At 42.0% G+C, this 22367-nt stretch overlaps 1 protein-coding gene across 1 annotated transcript in view; it reads left to right on the forward strand.

Annotated features, from left to right (window-relative positions):
* BCAT1 (branched chain amino acid transaminase 1) overlaps positions 1 to 22367 on the forward strand; it is a 110317-nt gene that overhangs the window by 31708 nt on the left and 56242 nt on the right. Inside the window, exon 2 of the mRNA XM_019515633.1 lies at positions 13904 to 13975. Coding sequence (XP_019371178.1) covers positions 13904 to 13975 — 72 coding nt within the window. The remainder of the gene's footprint in view (positions 1 to 13903; positions 13976 to 22367) is intronic.

Genomic DNA, 22367 nt, shown 5'->3' on the forward strand with positions numbered 1-22367 from the left:
TCACCACCAGATTAGAAATGACATTTGGAGGGCACACCTACATGTTCATTAATGTGTCTTAGATGCTGCTGGGTTTTTGGTTGTAGCCATGTTGGTCTAAGGAACAGGCAGGCAAGGTTCTTTGGGTAGATGTGGTATCTTTTATTAGACCATCTGTGTAATTGGAGAAAAGACTTCCAGACATAGGGAGTCTTTGCTGTTCTGAGACTCCCAGGAATGAGAGAAGCTAAAAGTGAGACAGTCTCCTTTACTCAACTTTGGCTTTTTTCCCCATGCCCCCCTCCCTTTCCCCTCCCCCTTCCCTGCTTTACCTTTTGTTTTTCTAATTTCTACTCATTTACATTCTCACTGACATCCTGTCACACTTTTAGCTTCTCTCATTCCTTGGAGTCTCAGAACAGCAGAGACTCCCCATACCTGAAGAAGGGTGACAGCGCCCAAAAGCTTGCTAAGAACTTTTTTCCAACTACTCACTTGGTTTAATAAAAGATACCACATCTACTCAAAAAATTTTGCCTGCCTTAGATATTGTGCATTTAATTTAGTACTTGCTTAATAAAGTGCTAACTAAATGCTCAGTAACGAGTTACTTACTGCGCAGTAGTGCATGGTTATTTTGTGATGCTTACTGCACATTAGCTTAATAACACTGAGCTATTAGCACGTTTTTTAACCACCACATTACTGCGCAGTGTTATTAGGCTAATGCACAGTAAGCGTCTTGTGTAGACGCACCCAATGTCACTCATCAGCCAGGCAGTTCTGCAGAACAGGAGCCCAGTCCAATTGTCTAGGATTCTTTATCCAGGCAAGAGAAAGTATCCATTTCCACACATTGCTTTTCAAAAGAGCCATTGCCTTTAACACACACAGTACACTGTAATGGCCTAGTTATATAACTAAAGGGCAGTCCTTTTAATGGTTGGTTTGCTTTCAGATCCCAGGTCAGATTGTAGCTGGCATGCATTTTCAGTTTCATTTTATGATCAGCTGTCTCCTAACAGTATAATAAACTCCTTGGAAGTGGAGGCCAGGGCCTGACTGCACTTGGACCCAACCCAGAAAGCCATGTTTCTGAGGTCTCCTTGCACGACTTGTACTTGTACCCGATTGCAAGCTTACCGTCACGTGTGGTTGCAGAATGTTCTGTTGCCCTTCATGCTGTTGATATCTGGTCAAGCCAACCTTGTAAGTTACTGTTTCATTACTTGCAGTGAGAGGAACCATGACTTGTGCAGCAACAAGCATGTCCAACAAAAGAATACCAGAGGCTTTGTTTTCAGTGTATACTTTGGACCTTGGATCATGTAATCCTTTGCCTCAGGGCAAAATGTGTTTAAGATGCTACTTTTCTCATTTGGTAGCATTTTGTACTCATTTTGACTACACATGACTCTGCAAAAGAGCAAATGAGATTGTGATGGTCAGATCCTATGTTCTTTCCATAACCAAAGCTTCCGCTGAAGTTTATGCAGGCTGTGCTTAAAAAATAAATTTAGGATCACATCCTCACAAATCAGTTTTCCACATTTGTTCTCTTCAAGTGTGTCTGTTCTCAGTTTGGGATATGTCATCACCATAATTATAGTTTCTAGAAGTCTGTAATGATATATTTGCAAGAGAAATGATGGAAATGATGAAAGGAAATTCTGATTTTACATAAAATTATCTGTTTCTGGTTCCAAGCCTTTACTATCTCTTCAGACAAATTATTTGGTTTGTCTCTACTGTGTATACATTTTTATTCTATAATTAGCAAATGATAATTATAGATATATGGGAAAGCCACTCCACTTAGTCAGGAGCTTCAAGAGGTCTAACTAAGAATTTTACAAATATAGCCTGTTATATTTTATTGCATTTAAAACCAAGTCTACACTAAAAATGTTTCCCTCTATAGCTCTATTATTACAGAAGCTGTTGTGATTGTAATTCAGACCAGCCCAGTGAGTGAAATAAATTGTGCCAGCATAAGAACTCACTTAGGAGGTATGTTTGTATCTACACTAGAGCTTTGCTGGTATAAAGAGGTTCAAAATTGCACTCCATTACTGACATTTCTGTACAAATGCTTGATGGTCATGTGGACCTGTCTTTATAGAGTATATGGACAAAACAAAAAATTAAAAGCTACAATAATGAGAATAAATATTATCACAAAGGGACTTGTTTCTATTAGCATTAAAGCCCCTTTTGCTGCGATAGTAATGTGGCCCCCCTATAAAGAGGTACTGGTACATTTTCTCCTTCTTCTACCACAGTGATATAAAGGGATCTTGGTGTAATGGAAATCAGGCCTAAACCCAGCAAAACAATCCCTTCCTCCTCATCTGATGAAGTAAGCCATTGCTCACAAAAGTTTATGCATCTCTGCTTCAGTTAATCTATAAGGTACACCTCTACTCTGCCTGAGTTTAGACTAACGCAGCTAACTAACTACCTCTCTGTCCTCACATACACTTTCGATGGGGGGGGGAGGAAGAGGGAGCTTCTGTTTTAGGAGTAACCATATTGCAGATCTGGGCCTGATTAGGAAACAAGATTATGCATTAATACATCAACTGAATCGAGCTAGCTGTTTTAGTATGTTTTTATTTTTGCCATTCATGCAAACAATCCAGTTATTTAACAAACTAATTAATGCGAGAGCTGACAAACAAGCCAACAAAAGAGGCTCTTCGAGGCAATGTTCATAGGAATTAGAGGTGGAAGAGATCCATTAGGTCATCCAGTCTGTCCTATCAGTGCAAGATTGTTCCCTACAGTGAGAAAGGAAAAAAACAGTGAACTACATAAGGGGGTGAAGAGAGAGGAAATAGCACTGAACAGTGGTAAAATAACAAAAGGGTCACAGAGAGGAAAAAACAAAGGAAGGAACATTGGGGGAAATGCTGCAGCACAGAACATCTGAGGTCACTTGGGAAGGAGGCTTTCATAAGGTGCTTTCTTGTATCTCTAGGCACTAGACTGGTAAAGAAAACAGGAAGTGAAATTGCATGCCTGAAGCGGGATTTTCATCTCTTCAGGGCAGTGGTGACTAGCAAGTTAAAAAATGAAGCAAAATAGAGATTCATAGTTGTCCTGCACCTCACTTCAGCACTTACAGTGGTAGCATTTTAGACTTACCTCATCTGGGTATAAAGCAGGCATAAGGCATGAAAGGACATCATTTATGTACGTACCTTTGTCTGCTTCAATATGCCGGAAATCCAGCGCATCGCAAGCTGACGTGCCTAGTGCTGCGTCACATGCATTTGTATAAATGGTAAAGTGCACAGAAATGGCGGTGGTGCGCTTCTGAACTAAAACACCTTTGATGTGTTTTAGTTCAAAAGTGTGCTGCTGCCATTTTCTCAGCTCTGATGCACATTTTGCTGTGTATACAAATGCACGTGGAGTTGTACCTTATGGACTAACTGATGTTAATTGCATAGCATCTGTTGAAGTGAGCTGTTGCTCATGAAAGCTTATGCGTCTCTGATTCAGTTAGTCTGTAAAGTGTACTTCTACCTTGCCTTCTGCCTAATTTCAGACTAACATGGCTAATTACCTCTCTCTAAGTATAAAATAGCAAAAAAATCAGGCCCAGTATCTGTATGACACTTGTAGTTTGAAGCTGCATAGATCCTTAAGTTGTCTGTGGGATTAGTTCCAGTCAATAAAAATTCTTTACATTTCTAGAGGGTGTTTCTCCCCTCTAGCCCTCTGTGGCAGGGCGGGGGCCTGGGGGGGCGTGACCTCCCCTCGCGCCCCTGCCGACCGTGCCAGATCAGGTTTCCTGCACCCTCTATCACTCGCCGGCCACATCTTTGATCTTTAGTTCATAAAAGGGAGGCTGCCTTTCTCCCTCCCTGGCACGGTGCCTCTGATGCCTGCGCTTCTCGCGCCCATGCCCACACCGGGGCCCTTACCCACGCTTCTCACGCCCACTCTTACTTGTGCTCCTCGTGCCTCCTTACTTGCGCTTCTTGCGCCCCACCTGCTCATGCTTCTCGCACCTCTCGCGCTTCTCGCACCCACGCCCACACTGGGGCCCTTACCCGTGCTTCCCGCACTCATGCTTCTCGTGCCCCCCCGTGCTTCTTGCACCGTGCTTCCCGCACTCGTGCTTGTTGCGCCCCCCCGTGCTTCTCGCACCGTGCTTCCCGCACTTGTGCTTCTCGCACCCTCGCCCACTGGGCCTCTCCCCTGTGCTTGCATAGCCCGCACCGGGGTCTCTTCCCCGTGCCCGCATAGCCCACACCAGGCTCCTACCCGTGCTTCTCGTCCCCACTACAGCGCCCTCCCTAGCGCTCGGAGCACCCCCACCTTACTGGGGGGCTCCTGCTGAGGCCTCCTCCACCCCTACAGCCTCACCCAAACCTCTGGTGTAACACCGCGCTTCTCGCGCCACAACAACTAAAACCATGAACACAAACCCCTGGGCTATAACATAAATTCCTGGCCAACCTGGCTTACTTCCCTGCATCTCCCCATCAGGGTTTTCTCAAGCTCCATTCTCTTGGTGGCCAGAAGGGGACTGAGCTCTGGCCTTGGCCTATGTTGTTTATAAAGGCCAGGCCCTACCCCCTTCCGGTCAGCTGACTGACCAGTTGTCACGGCAACCCTGCATCTATGCTGCCTGGTGATTGGCAGCTGAGCTCGTCACACTGCCTCCAGTAGCAGGCACCTTAGTGCCCTGCTACACCCTCTCAGAAATCTATGCTGTCAAACACATGTTCCTTGTGGATTTCAAGCATGTTCCTACATTACGGATCCCAGTCTTATTGCATACTTTTCAAGTGTCTTTGATGCATCTCATTTATTATACTAGCAAAACTGTCAATAAACTCATTTTTACTGAAGTGTTATGATTTGAAAATTTAATCTCCTGTCTTTATGTTCCTCCTTTAAATCTTTCCACCCCAAATAAACATCTTGTCCTCCCACAATTGTCTAACTTCATTGGCTTTGATGACTCCACTATGGCAATTGAATTATCTTGTAGAGAGTGCCCCCCCTGAAACCAGCTGTTATAAGCAGTGTGCTTATATTTCCTCTATATCAAATATGAAACCTGACCAGATTAATTTATCAGTCACACCTAAAGTGTATATTCTGCTGGCTTATCCACTCTAGTTTTAAGATTCGCCTTTCCACAGCACAACAAATTGTGCACTAGTTTAAGTATATTCATTTGAATTCAATCTTTGTTCCCTTCCTAGGTGACTAACAGGAAAACCAATTACACCATCAGGAGGGTTTTTCTTAGTATTCAGCTGTTGTTTTCCTTTCACGGCATCCTGTTAGACTTGGTTACCATGTCCTGTCCCAAATCAAGGCTTTAAAACCTTCTCTTCTATAGAAACTGGTCAGTGATCAAAACATACCATTACTGGAATCCCATTTAACTGGCACAGTACACAAGCTAAGTTTTGAAAGAGCCTAAGGTTGAATTATCCTCTTGCTTTCTGAAGTTGTTTCTGCAGGTTGGACTTCAGGCATATCAATGGGTTTGCTTTGGGAGACTTGCTCTGTGGGAGTACCTCTGCTATGATGACTGTTCCTTTGGAGAAATGGAGGACTTCCTTATCCCAGAAGAAAGATCTGTTCAACACTAACTTTTATTGCCCCAGCTCTTGGGAATACTGTTAGAAATCAAATATGCTTCATGACTATGCAAAACACAACTCTAAATAGTCTTCACAAGTGTGCAAGAAGCATAACTATTATCACAGGCTATGAAGTCAGCTCTTCTGTCACCTGGAATATTTCAAGGACCTGTGACTTGTGTTTCTAACCACTAGTCAACTCACTTTAAGTAATAACACTCTCATTTCTCCATATTCCAGATCATTGCAGAAAGAAGGGTTCATAAAAGTATTTCTATAAAATGTGGATGAGATTCTCGTACTGATATATATGCTCAATCTCATAAGTGAACCGGCTAAGCAAATCACTTGGGGAGCTATATAACATAGGCCACTGATCTTTTCTGTTCAGAGATGCAATACTTATTTATATAAATAATATTATTTGTGTACCATGTAACCACTTCCTTAACAAAGTGACAGAGGGAAGATAAACATGTTGGAATCTGTGATACCATAAATAAGTTTGCAAGGCTGCCTATACACATGCTCATTGGCATTCTAATTAGAACGCATTGGAGCAGACTCGATTAATTGAGTCTGTTCCACATTCTAACTAGAATGCTGCAGCATTGCCACAGCGTCATGTGTATTAAGCTCCTGAGTGTTTAAAAATGGCCATGAGGCACTTTACCTAAACCTAGTTGAATGAGATTTAGATAAAGTGTCTGGTGGCCATTTTTAAATGCGCAGGGCCTTAATACACACAATGCTGCAGCAATTTAACTACGGCGGCTGCCTGGGAACTGCTCTAATTAGAAGCCTGCCATCCCCCACCACCAAGTATGTGTATAAGCAGACCAAAATTCTGGAGGCCTTTAGTGAGCAGGTCCCTCACCCAGCTTCCTTATTCAGGCCAGTTCACTCTGTGTCCTGGGTTTCTGGCCGGTTGTTTTTTCATGGTGCAAACGTGAAAAAAAAAAATCAAACAACAACCAACAATAAAATGAACAAGTCTGTAAAACTACAGCTAAACTAAAAACCTGCGGTCTTTCCTCAGACCCTGGAAGGGCAACCTCAGCTCTGTGGTTTTTCCTAGCACCACAACCTCCCCTCTCCTTCTTTCCACTCTGTCCCCTTTGTGCCTCCATCCTAACTCCGTCATCAGTTATAGCTGCTGTCTGTCTTCCAGCCAGGCAGACTCTTAATTGCTGACTGTCTGCAGGCTGAGCATCTCCTTACATCCTTCATCAGTATCACGAAGTTAATTGCTTATTTTAGTTGATGTTAAAATGAATAGTGTATATTGTGGGGGGGAATTTTTATTTATTTTTTACTTTTTAAAAGCAGCAATCACTCTACTATATTTAGTTAACTTTTTTCTATAATCTTATCTTCATGTTGTGTGGCTGCCACAGTGATACTTATCTTTTGGTCTCTACTTATGATTGATTCTTTAAAAAAATGTTAAGGATGTTTTGCTTGACATGCCTTCAATACAGGGCAGAAAGGCTAACCTTTTTCCTGGCATTCAGATAAAGTTAACATTATAGGTGATCCACAGTAATCATCATTTGCAGTATCTGGGAGCCAGTTCTGCCACTTATGAGATGGATGCAACAGGAACCAGAATAATAGAGCCCCAACATGGCAGTCCTGTCAGCAGTAGCACTATACTAAATGTTAGATGATGCTAATGCCAAAGTCATAGAACCACTGGGTTTTCCAGAAACTCCTTTGTGAGGAAACACAAAAATAGTCACTGCCTCAGTGGTGGCTGATTGTGCTGCTGTGATTGGCAGACTGGCAGCTAGTGCTATGCAGTATTTTGTGGCTGCCCTGGGCACAGTGCTGTGCTCCTAGGCTTCTGGTGCGGTGTCTTGGACTAGGGTCAGAAATTATATATACCAGTATAAATTATCCGAACCTGGTTCAAATCTGTAACACAACAGAAGTTCAGTGCACATAAACCACATTCAAAATGGCCAGAACTGGTTTAAGATAAACCTGGATGGTTGTAGTATCAGACTTAACTGATTTAAGTTAAATTAGTTTCTGGAACTTTTGTCCCAGATGCCTTCCAAATACAAGTTAACTCACAGTCCCCCAGCATCAGGAAACTTTGCACCTCCCCCACAAACTCCCTCTTGCAGGGTGAGCAGGCTAGCCTTGGCTCAAGCTGTCTGATCCAGCTAAGCTGGGAGGCATGCTCTAGCACTCGGCTTCTGGCCTGTGGCTGCATTTCTGGAATCAAAAGTGAATGTCTGTTCACTTGCTTCTCCGTTTAGTCTCCACAGGTTAGACTAACCTGCAAAGATTGAATCAATTTAGCCTTGGGCTTTTGGACTGTCTGTTCTTAGCCTTGGAAGGCAACAATAGTTTTGGGTATCTAGGCTAGCTCTGACATGGTACCATTTGTGTGAAGGTATGGTAAACAAGAAGTCTACATTAGAGAAGCTAGAGCTGGGGACAGTGGCTGGAACTGTCTGAAACACAGGGAAACTAAAAGCACAGGCAGTCAATGCAGTGTGAGGCCCATGAGTGTCCAGGAAGGTGAGGTGTGCTAGGGCTGGGTGTGAGAGTCGTTAGATAAATAATCTCCGTTACTGTTCATATGAGCTACACACAGTTCTTTCAGATGTTGATAGGAGATTATTCCCTTTAATAAAGTTTGCCTCAATTAGAGTGGAAATCCTACAGAAACACTTTTCACGGGCTGTGCTATTATCCAATTAAGGTCATTCTGATTAAGGTTCCTGCAGGATATACTAAAGGATTTCCGATGATTATTATAAACTTGAAATCCTTCATAAATGCAACACAAAAATTAACAACCACCAAGTTTTTATTTAATAGTGTTAACTGTTAATACAAAGGCATACAAGGCTAGCTTTCAAAGAGACAAAATGTATCCATGACATTATACTTTTTTGCTTGTACATGTCCTCCATTAACTATTACATATAGGTACAAAATTAAAATTCCTTAAACCACAAAAAATAGAGAATTGTAAAATACTTTATTATTTTTTAAAATAATATGGGCAAAAGTAAAACAAGTCAAAAGTATAAATTGTGATTACTAAAATATATACTATAAAGAAAAATTAGTTGCATCTACAATAAGTTCTGTGAAGTGATATAAATCATTTTGTTAGCTCAGTTAATTGATTCAGACAGCTACTGGATTCCAAAGGTTAAGAAACCTCTGTAACAGGCCAAATTGTACTCTCAGTTATATTTCCATGGACCCTGATGCAGTTTGACCTACATAACAGTTTGAGAGAAATCAAATTTATCCCTATAATCATTTCATTCTAATCAATACATTTTTTAAACAGTGTATGCTATTAACTGCAATGGAATAAACACATTCTCAGTGATTTCCATGGGCAGTATTGCCAGTAAACCGGGGACTAATTGTTCTGTTGTGTTTAACTTCTTGTTTCAAATTGATAGGTTATGAAAATATGACTCTGCTAATTAGTAGGTAATCATAGTGTGTCTTTCCAGTGCTGAAGGAATAATTCTGTTAAATCTGACTGAGGTTGGAGTGCTATTTAACTGTTATGGTCCAGAAAAAAAACCCTTGATTCTTTGTGGTAAACAATGACAGTTAACTACTTGTTGTGGAAATCTGTTATATTTGGTAAAACACAATAACTACAGTGAAAACAGAAACAGCCCAGGCAAGTCAAATCTGGTCTCAGATATAACAGTGTGTCCAAAGTAGCTTTACTGATTTGATTGAACTCAATAAGGTTTTTAAGTTGAATGGAAATAGAAACAGACTTCTGGGGTACAGGCACACAAACTAGTTTACCACTGGGTAAAAGAAGGCACAGATTTACTACCCTATTGTTTCAATGGTGCTGCATATAAGTTGGCCTCGTTTTCAGGTTCAAGTGTAGGGAAAACAGCTTTTGGAGTGCAGCACTGTTTTCCCATTGAAATAAAAGAGAAACTGCCCACGTAACTTGGTTCCAATTTGTGTTTGTCATCTTTTCGTGTCCGTGTGCTCTTGCTGTGTTGCTGGCCCTCCTGTTCAGGTGATGCTAAGGCAGTCGGTTATTTTCAGTGATTAACAGAGCCAGAAGATACCCCTACATAAAAATGAAGAGGTAGGTGGAAGGATCTGAGAGGCCAGCGTTGAGCAAGGAAAGAGGAGGAAGGGGCTTGTAGAACTACTGCACAAGGTCTAGTACTTCTGGCACTTGGGTTCCAGTGGGCTCTTGGTTCTGACTGGAACTCACAGGCTGCCCGATGTGGTTAAACCAGCTCCAGAGAGGAGTGTCTGTCCCTGTGAACAATGGTGGCTTTCCTTCTTATTCCACAAACGAAACTGCATTTTTATGGGGCTTTGAAGTTAAGCCCTGTGACATGAGATACATTAGTCAGATTCCTGATCTCTCTCCCCCAAAGGAAAGGGAGTTAGCCATGCTGTGCTAGTCTGAAGTCAGTCAGAAGACGGGGTATGCACCTTTAGAAACTAAATACCGTATTATATATTGAAAATATGAATCCACTAATTAGTAAGTAATGGTTTGTCTTTGCAGTGCTGAAGGACTGGAAGTATTGAAGTGTATATGTGTGTATATATATTTGATATTTAGTTCATGAAAGCTTGTGCATGTTCTCTCTTGCTCATTTTATATGTATGAGAGAGAGCACACAAGCTTTCATGAACTCAAGTTCACTTCACTGGCTGCTGTCTTCCCCAAGTTATCCTTGGACTTAGGGCAGTAATGCCTAGTTCTGTGCCAGTGAGGCCCCAGGAACCAAGGTGGGTTCTCAAAGAGAGGGCAAGAACAGAGGTGCAGGGGGGTGATTAACAGGGCAGTTGGGGTGCTGTTGTGGGGTGGCCAAATCCTCCTGACCTGGGAGTTGGTTTTTGCACCATGAGGAAAGACTGGGCTCATGGGATCCAACCAGGGACCAGGCCAGAGGAGTAGCTGAAGGCTCTGCTAACGGTGCATGTGGCTATACCTGACTGCTTTGATCAGCTCGGTATTGTCCACATCCAGCCCCTGCCACCACTGCCTCCTTCATGCAAATGCTGCTGCTGCTGCTAGGAACAACATGAGGCTAGTGCAGGTGCTGGGGTGCAATGACACCCCCCCACTTCCCCTCTGAGCATGGTGAGCACATCTACCCCTTCCCAGGTCCTTCTGGTGGCTTGTGGGTGCCGGACAGTGGCAGATTCCAAGGTCTAGGGGCATCTCCTCCTGCTCTGCCCTGCCCCACCCCATAGTTCCTTGGAAGCACTGGCAAGTGTCACTTCCATCCCACCCTGGTCCACTCCACTCCACAGCCAGGAGCACTTGGAGCCTGGTTGTCTGAAGAGCACTGCTTGGCATGCTCTGACCATGGGCCTGGAGCCTGGCCAGTGAAGCCTGAGTGTCTTAGAGCAAATGATGCCTTCCCTGCTTCCCCAGCACAGGCTCAGGTGACACAGAGCAAGAGGACATTGTAAGGCACAAAGGTGGCAGCTTCTTCTCATGGAGACCTGCTCCATCAACTGTTAACTGAAGACCCAAACAGATGGAGGCTTAAGAGGCTTAAAAGTCGCAAATGGTTTGTATATGAAGCCCACAAGCTCCTGGAAGAGACAAGGGATGCTGAACCATATGTATGGGCAGCAATGGAGTGGGCTGACGGCTGGGAAAGAGTAGAGCTATTCCTACAGAGTTTTATACCAATGCCAAACTAGTTCCCCATTGAGCACAACCTTGACAGAAGCATGGGTCAGAGCTGAACAGACTTGAGATTTGGGTACAGACGCTTCAAAACACTTCACAAGAACATCTTGTACAGCCTCCTGTGTGAATAAATGTCCTAGAGCACAACACTTATTCAAAAGCTGCAGTGTTTATAGATTGTGGACAGCCTCAGACACAGGAAACCTATAAGTCATGTACGATGTTCTGAAGAAAGCTCTAGGCCCTCCTGTCAACAAGGTTGCCCCTCTCAAGTCATGCAGCAGTGAAGCCATTACAGGTAGAAGCAAGCAGATGTCTCATTGGGTTGAACACTACTCAGAGCTATACAACATCACCAGTGAATCACGGGACCAAATACCAACTCTACAGGTCATGCCAGAGTTAGATGTGGAACCCACTGTAGAAGAGTTAAGCAAGGCCATTGATTCATTATCAAGCGGCAAGACTCCTCGGAAAGATGGTATCCCAGTGGAAATTCTCAAGTATGGGGGAAAAAAGCCTACTACCATATTTTCATCAGCTGCTACTCAAATGCTGCAAAGAGGGTGAGGTACCACAAGACATGTGTGATGCAAATATCAGCACTCTAAAAATAAAAGGAGATGAGGGTGACTAACAACTACAGAGGTATCTCACTACTAAGTACAGCAGGAAGAGCTTTTGCAAGGGTCATCTTGGTGCTCCTACAACAGTTAGCAAGTTGTGTCTACCCTGAATCTCAGTGTGGATTCAGGGCTGGAAGATCAACCACAGACATGATATTTTCCCTGCGACAACTTCAAGAAAAGTGCAGAGAGCAGGACCACCCATTGTACATTGCCTTCATGGATCTAACCAAAGCATTTGACACTATCAGCAGAACAGGTCTATTTGCAGTTCTAGAAAGGATAGGATGCCCACCAACCCTGTTAAGTTTTATACATTCCTTCCACGACAACATGAAAGCAACTATTCAGTTTGATGGGTCCACTTTGGACAGCTTCAAGATAAAAAGCAGAGTGAAACAAGGATGCATTCTTGCCCCTACACTCTTTGGAATCTTCTTCTCAGTACTCCTGAACTGTGTATTTAAAGACATGGAAGGTGGAGTGTACCTCCACACGAGATCAGATGGGAAACTCTTCAATCTGTCATGACTTAAGGCAAAGACTAAAGTTAGAGAAGGCCCTTACAGCTTATGAAAAAGACATACTACAAGAACTCATGGATCGCCTCTCAAGAGTTTGCCAGGCATTTGCTCTCACCATCAGCATAAAGAAAACAGTTGCACTAGTACAGGGAGTTCCACAAGATCTATCAATCACTCTTAATGAGAACCAGCTACCTACCGCACAAAAAGTCAGCTACCTAGGCTCCACAGTGACCACCAACCTCTCACTGGATGAAGAACTTAATGTTTGCATCAGAAAGGCTGCCACGACCTTTGGTACACTAACTAAAAGAGCATGGAACAACTCAAAGCTTACCATCAAGACCAAAATGCTAGTATACAAAGTTTGTGTACTCGGCACTCTCACGTATGGTGGGGAAACATGGACAACTTACGAATATTAAGAGAAAAGCTTCAACAGCTTTCACCTGCACTGTTTATGCCACATACTCAACATCAAATGGCAAGATAAAATTACAAATATAGAAGTTCTTCAGAGGGCAAATTTACCAAGTGTGACAGCTCTACTCAAACACAGACAACTGTGCTGGCTAGGCCATCTAAGCAGATTGGAAGAGGGACCCAAAGACATGCTATATGGGGAACTATCAGAGGGAACAAGAACAATGGGATGTCCCAAGCTTTGCAACAAAGACACATGCAGGTGAGATACGAAGGCATTTGGAACTAATCCTGACCGATGGGAAACCTTGGCATCACTGTCTCCACCAGGTCATAAAGTCTGTGACAGGAATTGGCTCGAACAGTATGAAGATAATAGAGTCCGGAGGAAGCAAGTAGCTTCTGAACCACGCAATCATGCCACATACGCTTGCAACCATTGCCACAAATCAGGCAAATCTTGGATTAGACTATTCAGTCACATGAGACACTGGAAACCATCTACACCATAGGCTGCAATATCCACTGTCTCTCACAGATAAGAGGATGCCAATAAGTCTTTACAAATGCCCAGATGGGGCAGAGGGAATCCACACATTGAGTGATAATACCAGATGGTGGTTCCTAGCTTCTTAAGTTGGTATCCTATGCTGTATGAAACAGAAAGAGAGAGAGGACTTGTGAGAAACACAGGAGTCTTTACTCCTCCCCCCTCCTCCCACCTCTTCCAGCAAAACAGTTGCTCATTTATTCTCTGATTATAACCCTGAGACATGTATAAGACTAATGGGAAATTTCAGCAGGCTGAAGAAAGCACAGCAATAAGAAGGTGATTGATACAAAACCACCACAGAGGATGGGATAAGTTAAAATGCAGAAACCCAAGCAGAAAAATCTCTCCCTCTGTTTATTTGTTTGTTTATTTTATTCTGACCAAGTAACAATGAGATTGGATGGTCCCAGACTTTGGGGAGTCTTTCTGCAAAGTATCTGCTGTGTGAGTATCTGGGTCTTGGTAGCAAGCATTTAATTTGCTTTCCCCTGTGTTTTGGTTCTTTGCAGGGCTGTCAGACAGAGTGCCTAGCTGGAGGGTGTACAGGGGGAACCATGAAGCAAATGACTGAATCTTTCAAGGTAAGTTCGTTAGAAAAGCATGTGTGCCTGTGACATGTTGGTATAGACTAGTGACTCTCAACCCAGGTGGCAAGATCTTTTGAAGAGTGCTGCAGGAAGCATGAATCATAGAAGGTTAGGGTTGGAAGGGACCTCAGGAGGTCATCTAGTCCAACCCCCTGCTCAAAGCAGGACCATTCCCAACTAGATCATCTTAACTGAAGTTTTGTCTAACTGGGTTTTGAAAATCCCCAAGGATGGAGTTTCCACAACCTCTCTGGGTAACCTGTTCCTGTGCTTCACTACCCTCCTAGTGAGAGAGGTTTTCCTAATATCCAACCTAAAACTCCCTTGCTGCAACTTGAGCCCATTGCTCCTTGTTCTGTCATCTGCCACCACTGAGAACGGTCTAGCTCCATCCTCTTTTGAACCCCCCTTCAGATAGTTGAAGACTGCTATTAAGTCTCCTCTCTCCTCTGAGGAGCTAAGCAAGGTGCGAGGGGGATCAGCAGGTAAGGACAGTATCAGGCCCCAGGTATGAAGAGATCAACAGATAAGGGCTGGTGTGAGGAGATGAGCTGGTGATGGGAGGATCAGGTTTGATGGGTGAGGGGATCAGCAGGTGAGGGCAGGATGAGGCTCTCCCTACCTGGCCACTCCCCTGGTTGTACTAAATAATGTATTGTTTTTTTTAAATGCAGTGTCACTGCATTCATAGAATTTATGGAAGGGGCCTTAAGTCTAAAAAGATTGAGAACCACTGGTATAGACAATCCCCTTAAGATACTGATGATCATTGTGCACGAATTTCGATTCATTGTCTTGTATTTACATCATAACCCCAGACATACAACATAAGTTTTACATTTTTTCAAAATACATTCTGTATACATGAACTTGGGTAGACATTAGGGTATAATGAAATTAATCATTATTTTTTCTTATTACATAAAGTACATATCCATTAATTCTTTAAAATACCTTTTTATATTATGTAATGGCTAGCTGTATATTTTAATACTTATATCATCATGTCCATATGTAATGCAATACAGTCTAAGTTTGATTCTTCCTCCAGAGAAAAACTGTGTTACATTCTGTATATAACTATCAATGTATTTGTTAAGTTATGGCCATGTGCTTGCTTTCTGGGAACTAGCCATTTTCAGCTGGTTTCAAATGTGAAGAATCAAAGGTACAGGCAACCTTATTTCATGGCTCTAGTGAGCTCAACGTATTCAGCAACCAAACAGTACTACAATAATAATTAGTGCTGATGAGCGTCCAGGAGTTAGTGTCAGGGAGTGCCATTCTTTTAATTGTTTTAAATTCTAAATTTTTTATCTCTCTCTTTCCCCTTTTCTTAGTAAAAATGTATTGCTGATAAATAAAAGCAGTGTTAATCAGTATACACGTTACCTTTTATGGTTTCTAGATAATTTTGCTAAGTAATTGGAGCACAGCAGTGGTGCCACAAAACCAGTTATGTTATTCTTTGTTCTTTTTTGACTCTTCCTTCTGACCTCATTTCTACAAATTCTGTCTTGTCTTCACTCTCTTCCCTTTCTTCCCTTTCTCACATCTGTGTACCTTTTTCCTCTTTCTCTCTCTCTCTCTCCCCCTCCTTCTCTCTCAATTTTACATTCACATACTTTCAAAAACACCATCTAACTTCCACAAATGGTTAAAAATATTTTTGTAAACAAAGTAGAAATGTTGTATATTTTTTGCTATTTCATTTCCTGTTATTGCTGGCTACCACCACAAAGGGAATGAAATTATAATGAATCCTTTCGTAATCATCTTGCTCTTCCTGATTTTTGCGTTGTGTGTTAATCCAGTGTGCATTTCCAAATTGTGCCTAACTAGTTGTTTCCCTCTTAGCTGTCAGTCAGCAATTATAAATAAATACTGACTCAAAATTATGATTTAAGGTGATTCTTCAGCTCACGGTTCTTTCCTGGAAAACACTATTTTAAAAAATAGGGCATAAATATCCAGTTATAAACCTCTATGATATATATGGAGCTCCACTGACTCATCTGCATCAGTAGATTAGGTAGGTCTCATTAGTTTCACTCTGTTTGGGGTGGGGGAAGAAATCTAAAAGGCAGTGGATCTTCCTGTCTGCATATGTTAACACAAACATCTGCTGAAACAATGCGTTATAGTTTGCAAACTTCCCTATGCTATTTCTCCTCTCATCTTGAAACTTCTGGCAGTTACCAAAAGAAGGGTGGACAGTACCAGAGGGCCAGTGTGTTCTCATTATTTTGGGGCCACAGGCAGGCTGGGTATAAATTAGAGCAGCCCTAAGGATGCTTTAAATTACACAGGCAGTCAGACAGGTCTCCATCAGGCTCTGAATGCTGGGAGGCACAAAGCTAGCTTAATGCTGCTTTCTTTCCTTTCCCTTTCATTTCCTTCCATTCTCGTATTTCAGCTGGAATAGGGAATTGTGGCCCAAGACAGTATCTGAGGCAAGGGAGTGCTAGCTAGAGGGACAAATGGCCATGAAGTCTCAAACCTTAAAAAACCCGTAAACCAAGACACTCAGACTAACATCTGGTTTGTAAATCTATTCCTGCCTTATGGCCGTGTCACTTAAGATTAAATGTAAGCCCCAGAGAGGAGTACACTTTTAGACAATATTATATTATATTTGTCAGTATTGCATGGGGATATTGCCTGTCACACTGTGCAGAATAAAAATGGAAAACTCCAAACCAATCCAAGGCACTTTGTGACTGGTCGTGGAAGCAAACAACAACATTGTGACTTCAGAAACAATGAGTAATAATAAAGGAATTGTGAACAGGGAAGCTGATTACACTAGAGGAAGCAGCTGTTTATGCACTAGTAATCCAAGATTTTCAGAATGGAAAGAAAAACAGAAAAAGGGGTAATAGTGTTTAAGTTAAAATGCATTTTGTATCCACTTTGGGACAGAGTCATCCTCTTGAACCACCATTTCTTTTTAAAATTTAGTTTTAAAATCCTGGGTTAAACTCCAGTGAGAGATTTTTTTTCTCTGGCACAAAGCTTGCAAAACATCCCATTGTGGACTGGTGTGAGGTGCTCCTAATGAACCCAGCGGCCTGCCAAGTCCTTTGGGTACCTGTTCTTTGTTGTCAACTTTCAGTGGCAGTAGACTAAATCCTGCATTTCTAAACTCCCATTTATTGTTAATAAAATAACTTCTGTGATCCATTTTCCAATGAAGAGCAAGCTAAGCCTTTATGTCCTCAAAATACTATATTTTGTACTATCAGCCTTAGATTTACCGTTAATCTATTATGATTGATCAAGGTAGAGATGGTGTACTTTAGTGATTCCAGGGTTTGTACTGCTCTTGCCTGAACTGAATTAGTTCTGGACATAAAGGATTTCACTCTACAGAGTGGTGTCAACTCAGCAACCCTTTCCACAATAAAATGTTTTTGCATTTTTTCAAGGGGTTCTGAATGAAGGTAGCTTCAAAACAAGAAACTAACAGTACTTTTACAGCTTTTTTTTATATCAGCAGAATCAAGCTTCCAGTTTGGGATTTAAAAGAATAAAATACATAAAGCAGGGAACAATTATTGAAAGTGCAACTGCAAAAGCTTCATACAAAAACAGATATAGCCTCATATTCTGACATGAAGTAACGCCATGCCATCATAACATGATTGTGATTAATGCTACTTAGAGTTTGTGGTTCCATTTTTTTTTAAGTTAATTTATGGAAAATGTGCATTTAATTTGTCTATGTTTCCTTTTTTTCCCTCCTCTCTATGATATAACTGTAGGGTTGAGTTTATGCTGCTTATGTGTCCCAACTGTTCCTTCCCATAGGGTGCATCTACAATGCAAAGTGAAATTAATGTGAAGCTATAAACTCCAGTGCTCATTGTACTGGAGTTTATTGCTCCCAGGTGCTCTGTTTACATGTACATCTGGGACTGCTGCACGTTGAGCCCATTCAGAGCAGCCCTTGGCTGGCAGGCTGACCCTTGTGCCCACTGCCAGTCAGTGCTGCTCCAACCCAGCTCAGCGTGCTGCAGAGGGTTTGGCTGGGGCACAAAGGTGCTCTAGTGAGGGGCCAGCCGGCCAGAAGCCTCCACACCAAAGCACTCTTCTGCCCCAGCCAGCCCCGTCAGCATCTACATGTGCATTGCAATAAAGTACTCCACCGCAGGATAGTGCTTGTATTAGTTTACTCCAGCCTAATAGTTTCATAGTTTCATAGTTTCTAGGGTCGGAAGGGACCTGAGCAGATCATCTAGTCCGACCCCCTGCCATGGCAGGAAGAGCACTGGGGTCAAATGACCCCAGTAAGGTGGTCATCCAACCTCCTCTTAAAAACCCCCAGGGTGGGAGCCTGCACCACCTCACTTGGAAGCTGGTTCCAGACTCTAGCCGCCCTGACCGTGAAGTAGCGCCTCCTGATGTCCAACTTAAACCTTCCCTCCGCCAGCTTGTGACCATTGTTCCTGGTCACTCCTTGCGGCGCTCGGGGGAACAGGGACTCCCCCAGCGCCTGCTGATCCCCCCTAACCAGTTTATAACAGGCCACAAGATCCCCCCTCAGCCTTCTCTTTTGAAGGCTGAACAGGTTCAGGTCCCGCAACCTTTCCTCATAGGACCTACCCTGCTGTCCCTTGATCATACGAGTGGCCCTCCTCTGGACCCTCTCGATGCTGTCCACATCCCTCTTAAAGTGCGGCGCCCAGAACTGGACGCAGTACTCCAGCTGCGGCCTGACCAGTGCCGCATAGAGGGGGAGGATCACCTCCTTGGACCTGCTTGAGATGCATCTGTGGATGCACGACAAGGTGCAGTTGGCCTTCCTAGCCGCCTCCCCACATTGCCGACTCATGTTCATCTTGGAGTCAATAATGACTCCCAGATCCTTTTCCACCTCCGTGCTGACAAGAGGGGAGTTCCCCAGCCTGTATGTGTGGTGCCGATTGTTCCTCCCCAGGTGCATCACCTTACACTTGTCCGTGTTAAACCCCATCCTGTTCTCCTCCGCCCATCCTTGTAACCTATCTAGGTCTAACTGTAGCCTGTTGCTCCCCTCAATTGTGCCCACTTCCCCCCACATCTTAGTGTCATTAGCAAACTTGAATAGGGTGCTTTGCACCCCCTTGTCCAAATCACTGATGAAGATATTGAACAGAATAGCACCATATCTGACATTTTATTGCAGAGCTAATTAGGCAGGTCTGCAGTAAATGTCTCATCCAGGCATGCCCATACTTTATTATATTTAGTCATAAACATCCTGGCTTTGTAATACTTTGTTTCGGTATAATTTTAGTATCCCTGATTCTGATTCTCATTTCTAACTTTGAAATTACTGAAACTTATTCTGAATCTTAACTCTGTCTTTTTCTTTCTTTCTTTCTTTCTGAACTGTAACCTATCTCTACATTTTCTCCCCTTAAGTCATAGTGTGTCTTTGGGAATTTTTTTTAGTTAAAAATTTCTCACTTAAACATTAAACAAATTCAAAATCACTACCTATTTCTATCTTATGCACTATTTTAGTTAATTAAAAATGAGTATAGCTAATTTTACCTTTACATTTAGAGGTACCCTATACACCAACATAATGCAAAACTGCCAAAGAACATTGTCTAGATAAGCTGAATATACATACATTGCATTTTACATTGCAGTTCCAGAACAAGACAAATCCAGTTTATTGGGGAATTTGGTCCTTATTCTACAACTGAGTTGTTGGTTTGAAGAATTATGTTAGTGAACCAGCATTGTGTAAAGAGGAGTGCAAGAGTGAAAAGTGCATTTTAAAGCATCTCTGCACTTGAAAGACATCTTATGATTTTATGTAATGATATCTAATATATACACATGTACTGTCCAGATGCCCAAGAGCCCAAATCATGGATCCATAGCTCATGGTGCTAGGTGGTCTACAAACACAGAAGCAAAAGACAATCTGTGCATTGTGTATAACTATCTGTAGATACTTGTACACAGTTATTACAGAACATATGACTGTTAAATCTAAAATAACTTGTTCCACTTTCAGATTAAGTGACTCACAAGTGCAGGTGTTTGCGGTCAGTGTTAAAACAGTATAACATTTCATACTCGTTTCCTTTTCCAAATTCTTTTCATACAGTCATCACTGTTTCCTGTATTACAAGTTTTAGCTTACAACAGTTCAGCACACAGATCCCCAAATCAAGTAACTGTTCACTTATTTCTGTGAACTGCCTGGTATAATGGAAAACATGCTATGCTATTCCTCTCATCTTATCCTTGGAGAGGCAATCTTAAAATTGCCATTTTTTTTCTGGCATATAATGTAGAAGAGGTTAAAAGTTACAGTGCATTGTAGTTTACAGTTAAGGGCTCTGTAGGTGTACATCTTAACTAGGTGTCAATTTATTATGCTTACAAACTAAAGAAGAGCACAGAGGACACCCGCTGCTACTGCTTCACCCTGCAGTGGCAGGTTAGAAGCCCCTGCTGCTAAATGCTACCAAAGTCCCACTTCCACAGGCCAGATCCAGCAGCTTCATGGGTTGGATCTGGCCCATGGGTTCTAGTTGCTGACCCCTGATTTACTGAAGTCATGGCTCAGGTCTGCGACATGAGATTCTATTTCTGCCTTTTCCATATTCCAGATGAGTGTTTTTTGCCTAGGCCAAGTAGACCAAAAAATGTTAGCCTTGTTTGCCTGAAGCTAATTAGGCACATAAACCAGCTTATTTGAAAATCAGGCTACTGCTCTCCCAAATATGAATGCATGTGTCTTAACATTAGATCTATTTAGCATTTTTAACCCAGAGTCCTTCGTGCCTCAGTTTCATGAGTATGAAATTGGTATATTGATTCTTGTTGAGGGGTTCAGACTAAAGAAATATATGTAAGCCAGGCTTTAAATTTTTCGGTTCATCTGAGGACTATTCAGCTCCTTTCAATAATTTACCTGAGGACTTTAAATGTGTTGTACCATATATTTTTCAACATTCCAGTTTGCATTTCACAAGCCAATGTGAGCACTCAGTTTGTGTTAGAATCAAACTTCCTTCTAGTCAGACACTTTCTAAAATTAGAACATGGTGTTTATGCTACATTGCAACAGTACAGCAGTCATAAGATAAAGAACTACACAGCATTAGAAATTGCATTAACCAGCAAGCCTAGCTGGCAAATCAGCTTTTAAGAGAAGACTTTAGACATGAGTTGTTAATTGTCAATTTTGTCAGTTAGCTAATTTAATATTCCATTGGGAAAAATCCTTTAAAATATGTGTGTGTGGTTTACACCTGGATTTAAAATAAATATTACAGTCATATACTGGGTCAGATGTGGGCCTCTTGGCATGGTTATCTCTGAAAGCAAACGTTGCTCAATTACATTTGCAAATGAATAATGCCACCCAAACATAATGTGGTATTTTATAAAATATTTTTCACATCTGATAGAGGTAGTGTTTATTTGTTTTCAAAGCAAAGCTTATTCTTTTGCCCAAGCATTTTTTGACTGTGGGCATTCACTCAGGAAGCCTTCTTTACATGGGGTTGGGCTATTGCAGAGTACGAGTTTCTGCTGTTCTTGGCACTCTATAGGTAGTTGTTTCCTCTTTGTATACAGCTTGGGTATGAGTGTATTGCAATCAGGAGCTGTGATTACATAAAAAGTAGTTTGGGGAGACACTTGACTTGAGTAACGCTCACTATGAAGACTTATCATCACTACAGACAAAAAACCTGGATATGTATTCACGTTCTACAGTGGGTTTGTGCAGTTCATATTGAAGTCTGCACAGCCAAAATGTCACTGCTTTTGCTACTTGAGCTTGAGATTAAAGCTAGCCAATGGATGCCTATATGTAATGAAATCATATCTGCTGATGGCAGTGTAGATGCACCTCATATGAGCAGAAGGCCTAGCAATGCACACATAGATACCAGTACAGGCATACCTCGGAGATATTGCGGGTTCGGTTCCAGACTACCGCAATAAAGCAAATATCGCAATAAAGCGAGTCACACGAATTTTTTGGTTTCCCAGTGCATATAAAAGTTATGTTTACACTATACTGTAGTCTATTAAGTGTGTAATAGCATTATGTCTAAAAAAACAATGTACATACCTTAATTAAAAAGTACTTTATTGCTAAAAAATGCTAACCATCATCTGAGCCTTCAGCGAGTCGTAATCTTTGTTGGTGGAGGGTCTTGCCTCAATTTGTAAAAAACGCAATATCTGCGAAGCGCAATAAAACGAGGTATGCCTGTAGTTAAGATGCTCAAATATACTGTTGCATGGTAGATATATTGTTGCATGGTTCCTTTCAGTTTCTAGTCAGATATTTGTTCAGCTACTTAGTGTATAATTTAAAAAACTTCTAATACTTCTATTACAACAGCTTTAATGTTAAGATATAAAC

This window comes from Gavialis gangeticus, unplaced genomic scaffold (assembly GCF_001723915.1).
Source record: "Gavialis gangeticus isolate Ggan-Ray unplaced genomic scaffold, GavGan_comp1, whole genome shotgun sequence".
Taxonomy (NCBI): domain Eukaryota; kingdom Metazoa; phylum Chordata; order Crocodylia; family Gavialidae; genus Gavialis; species Gavialis gangeticus.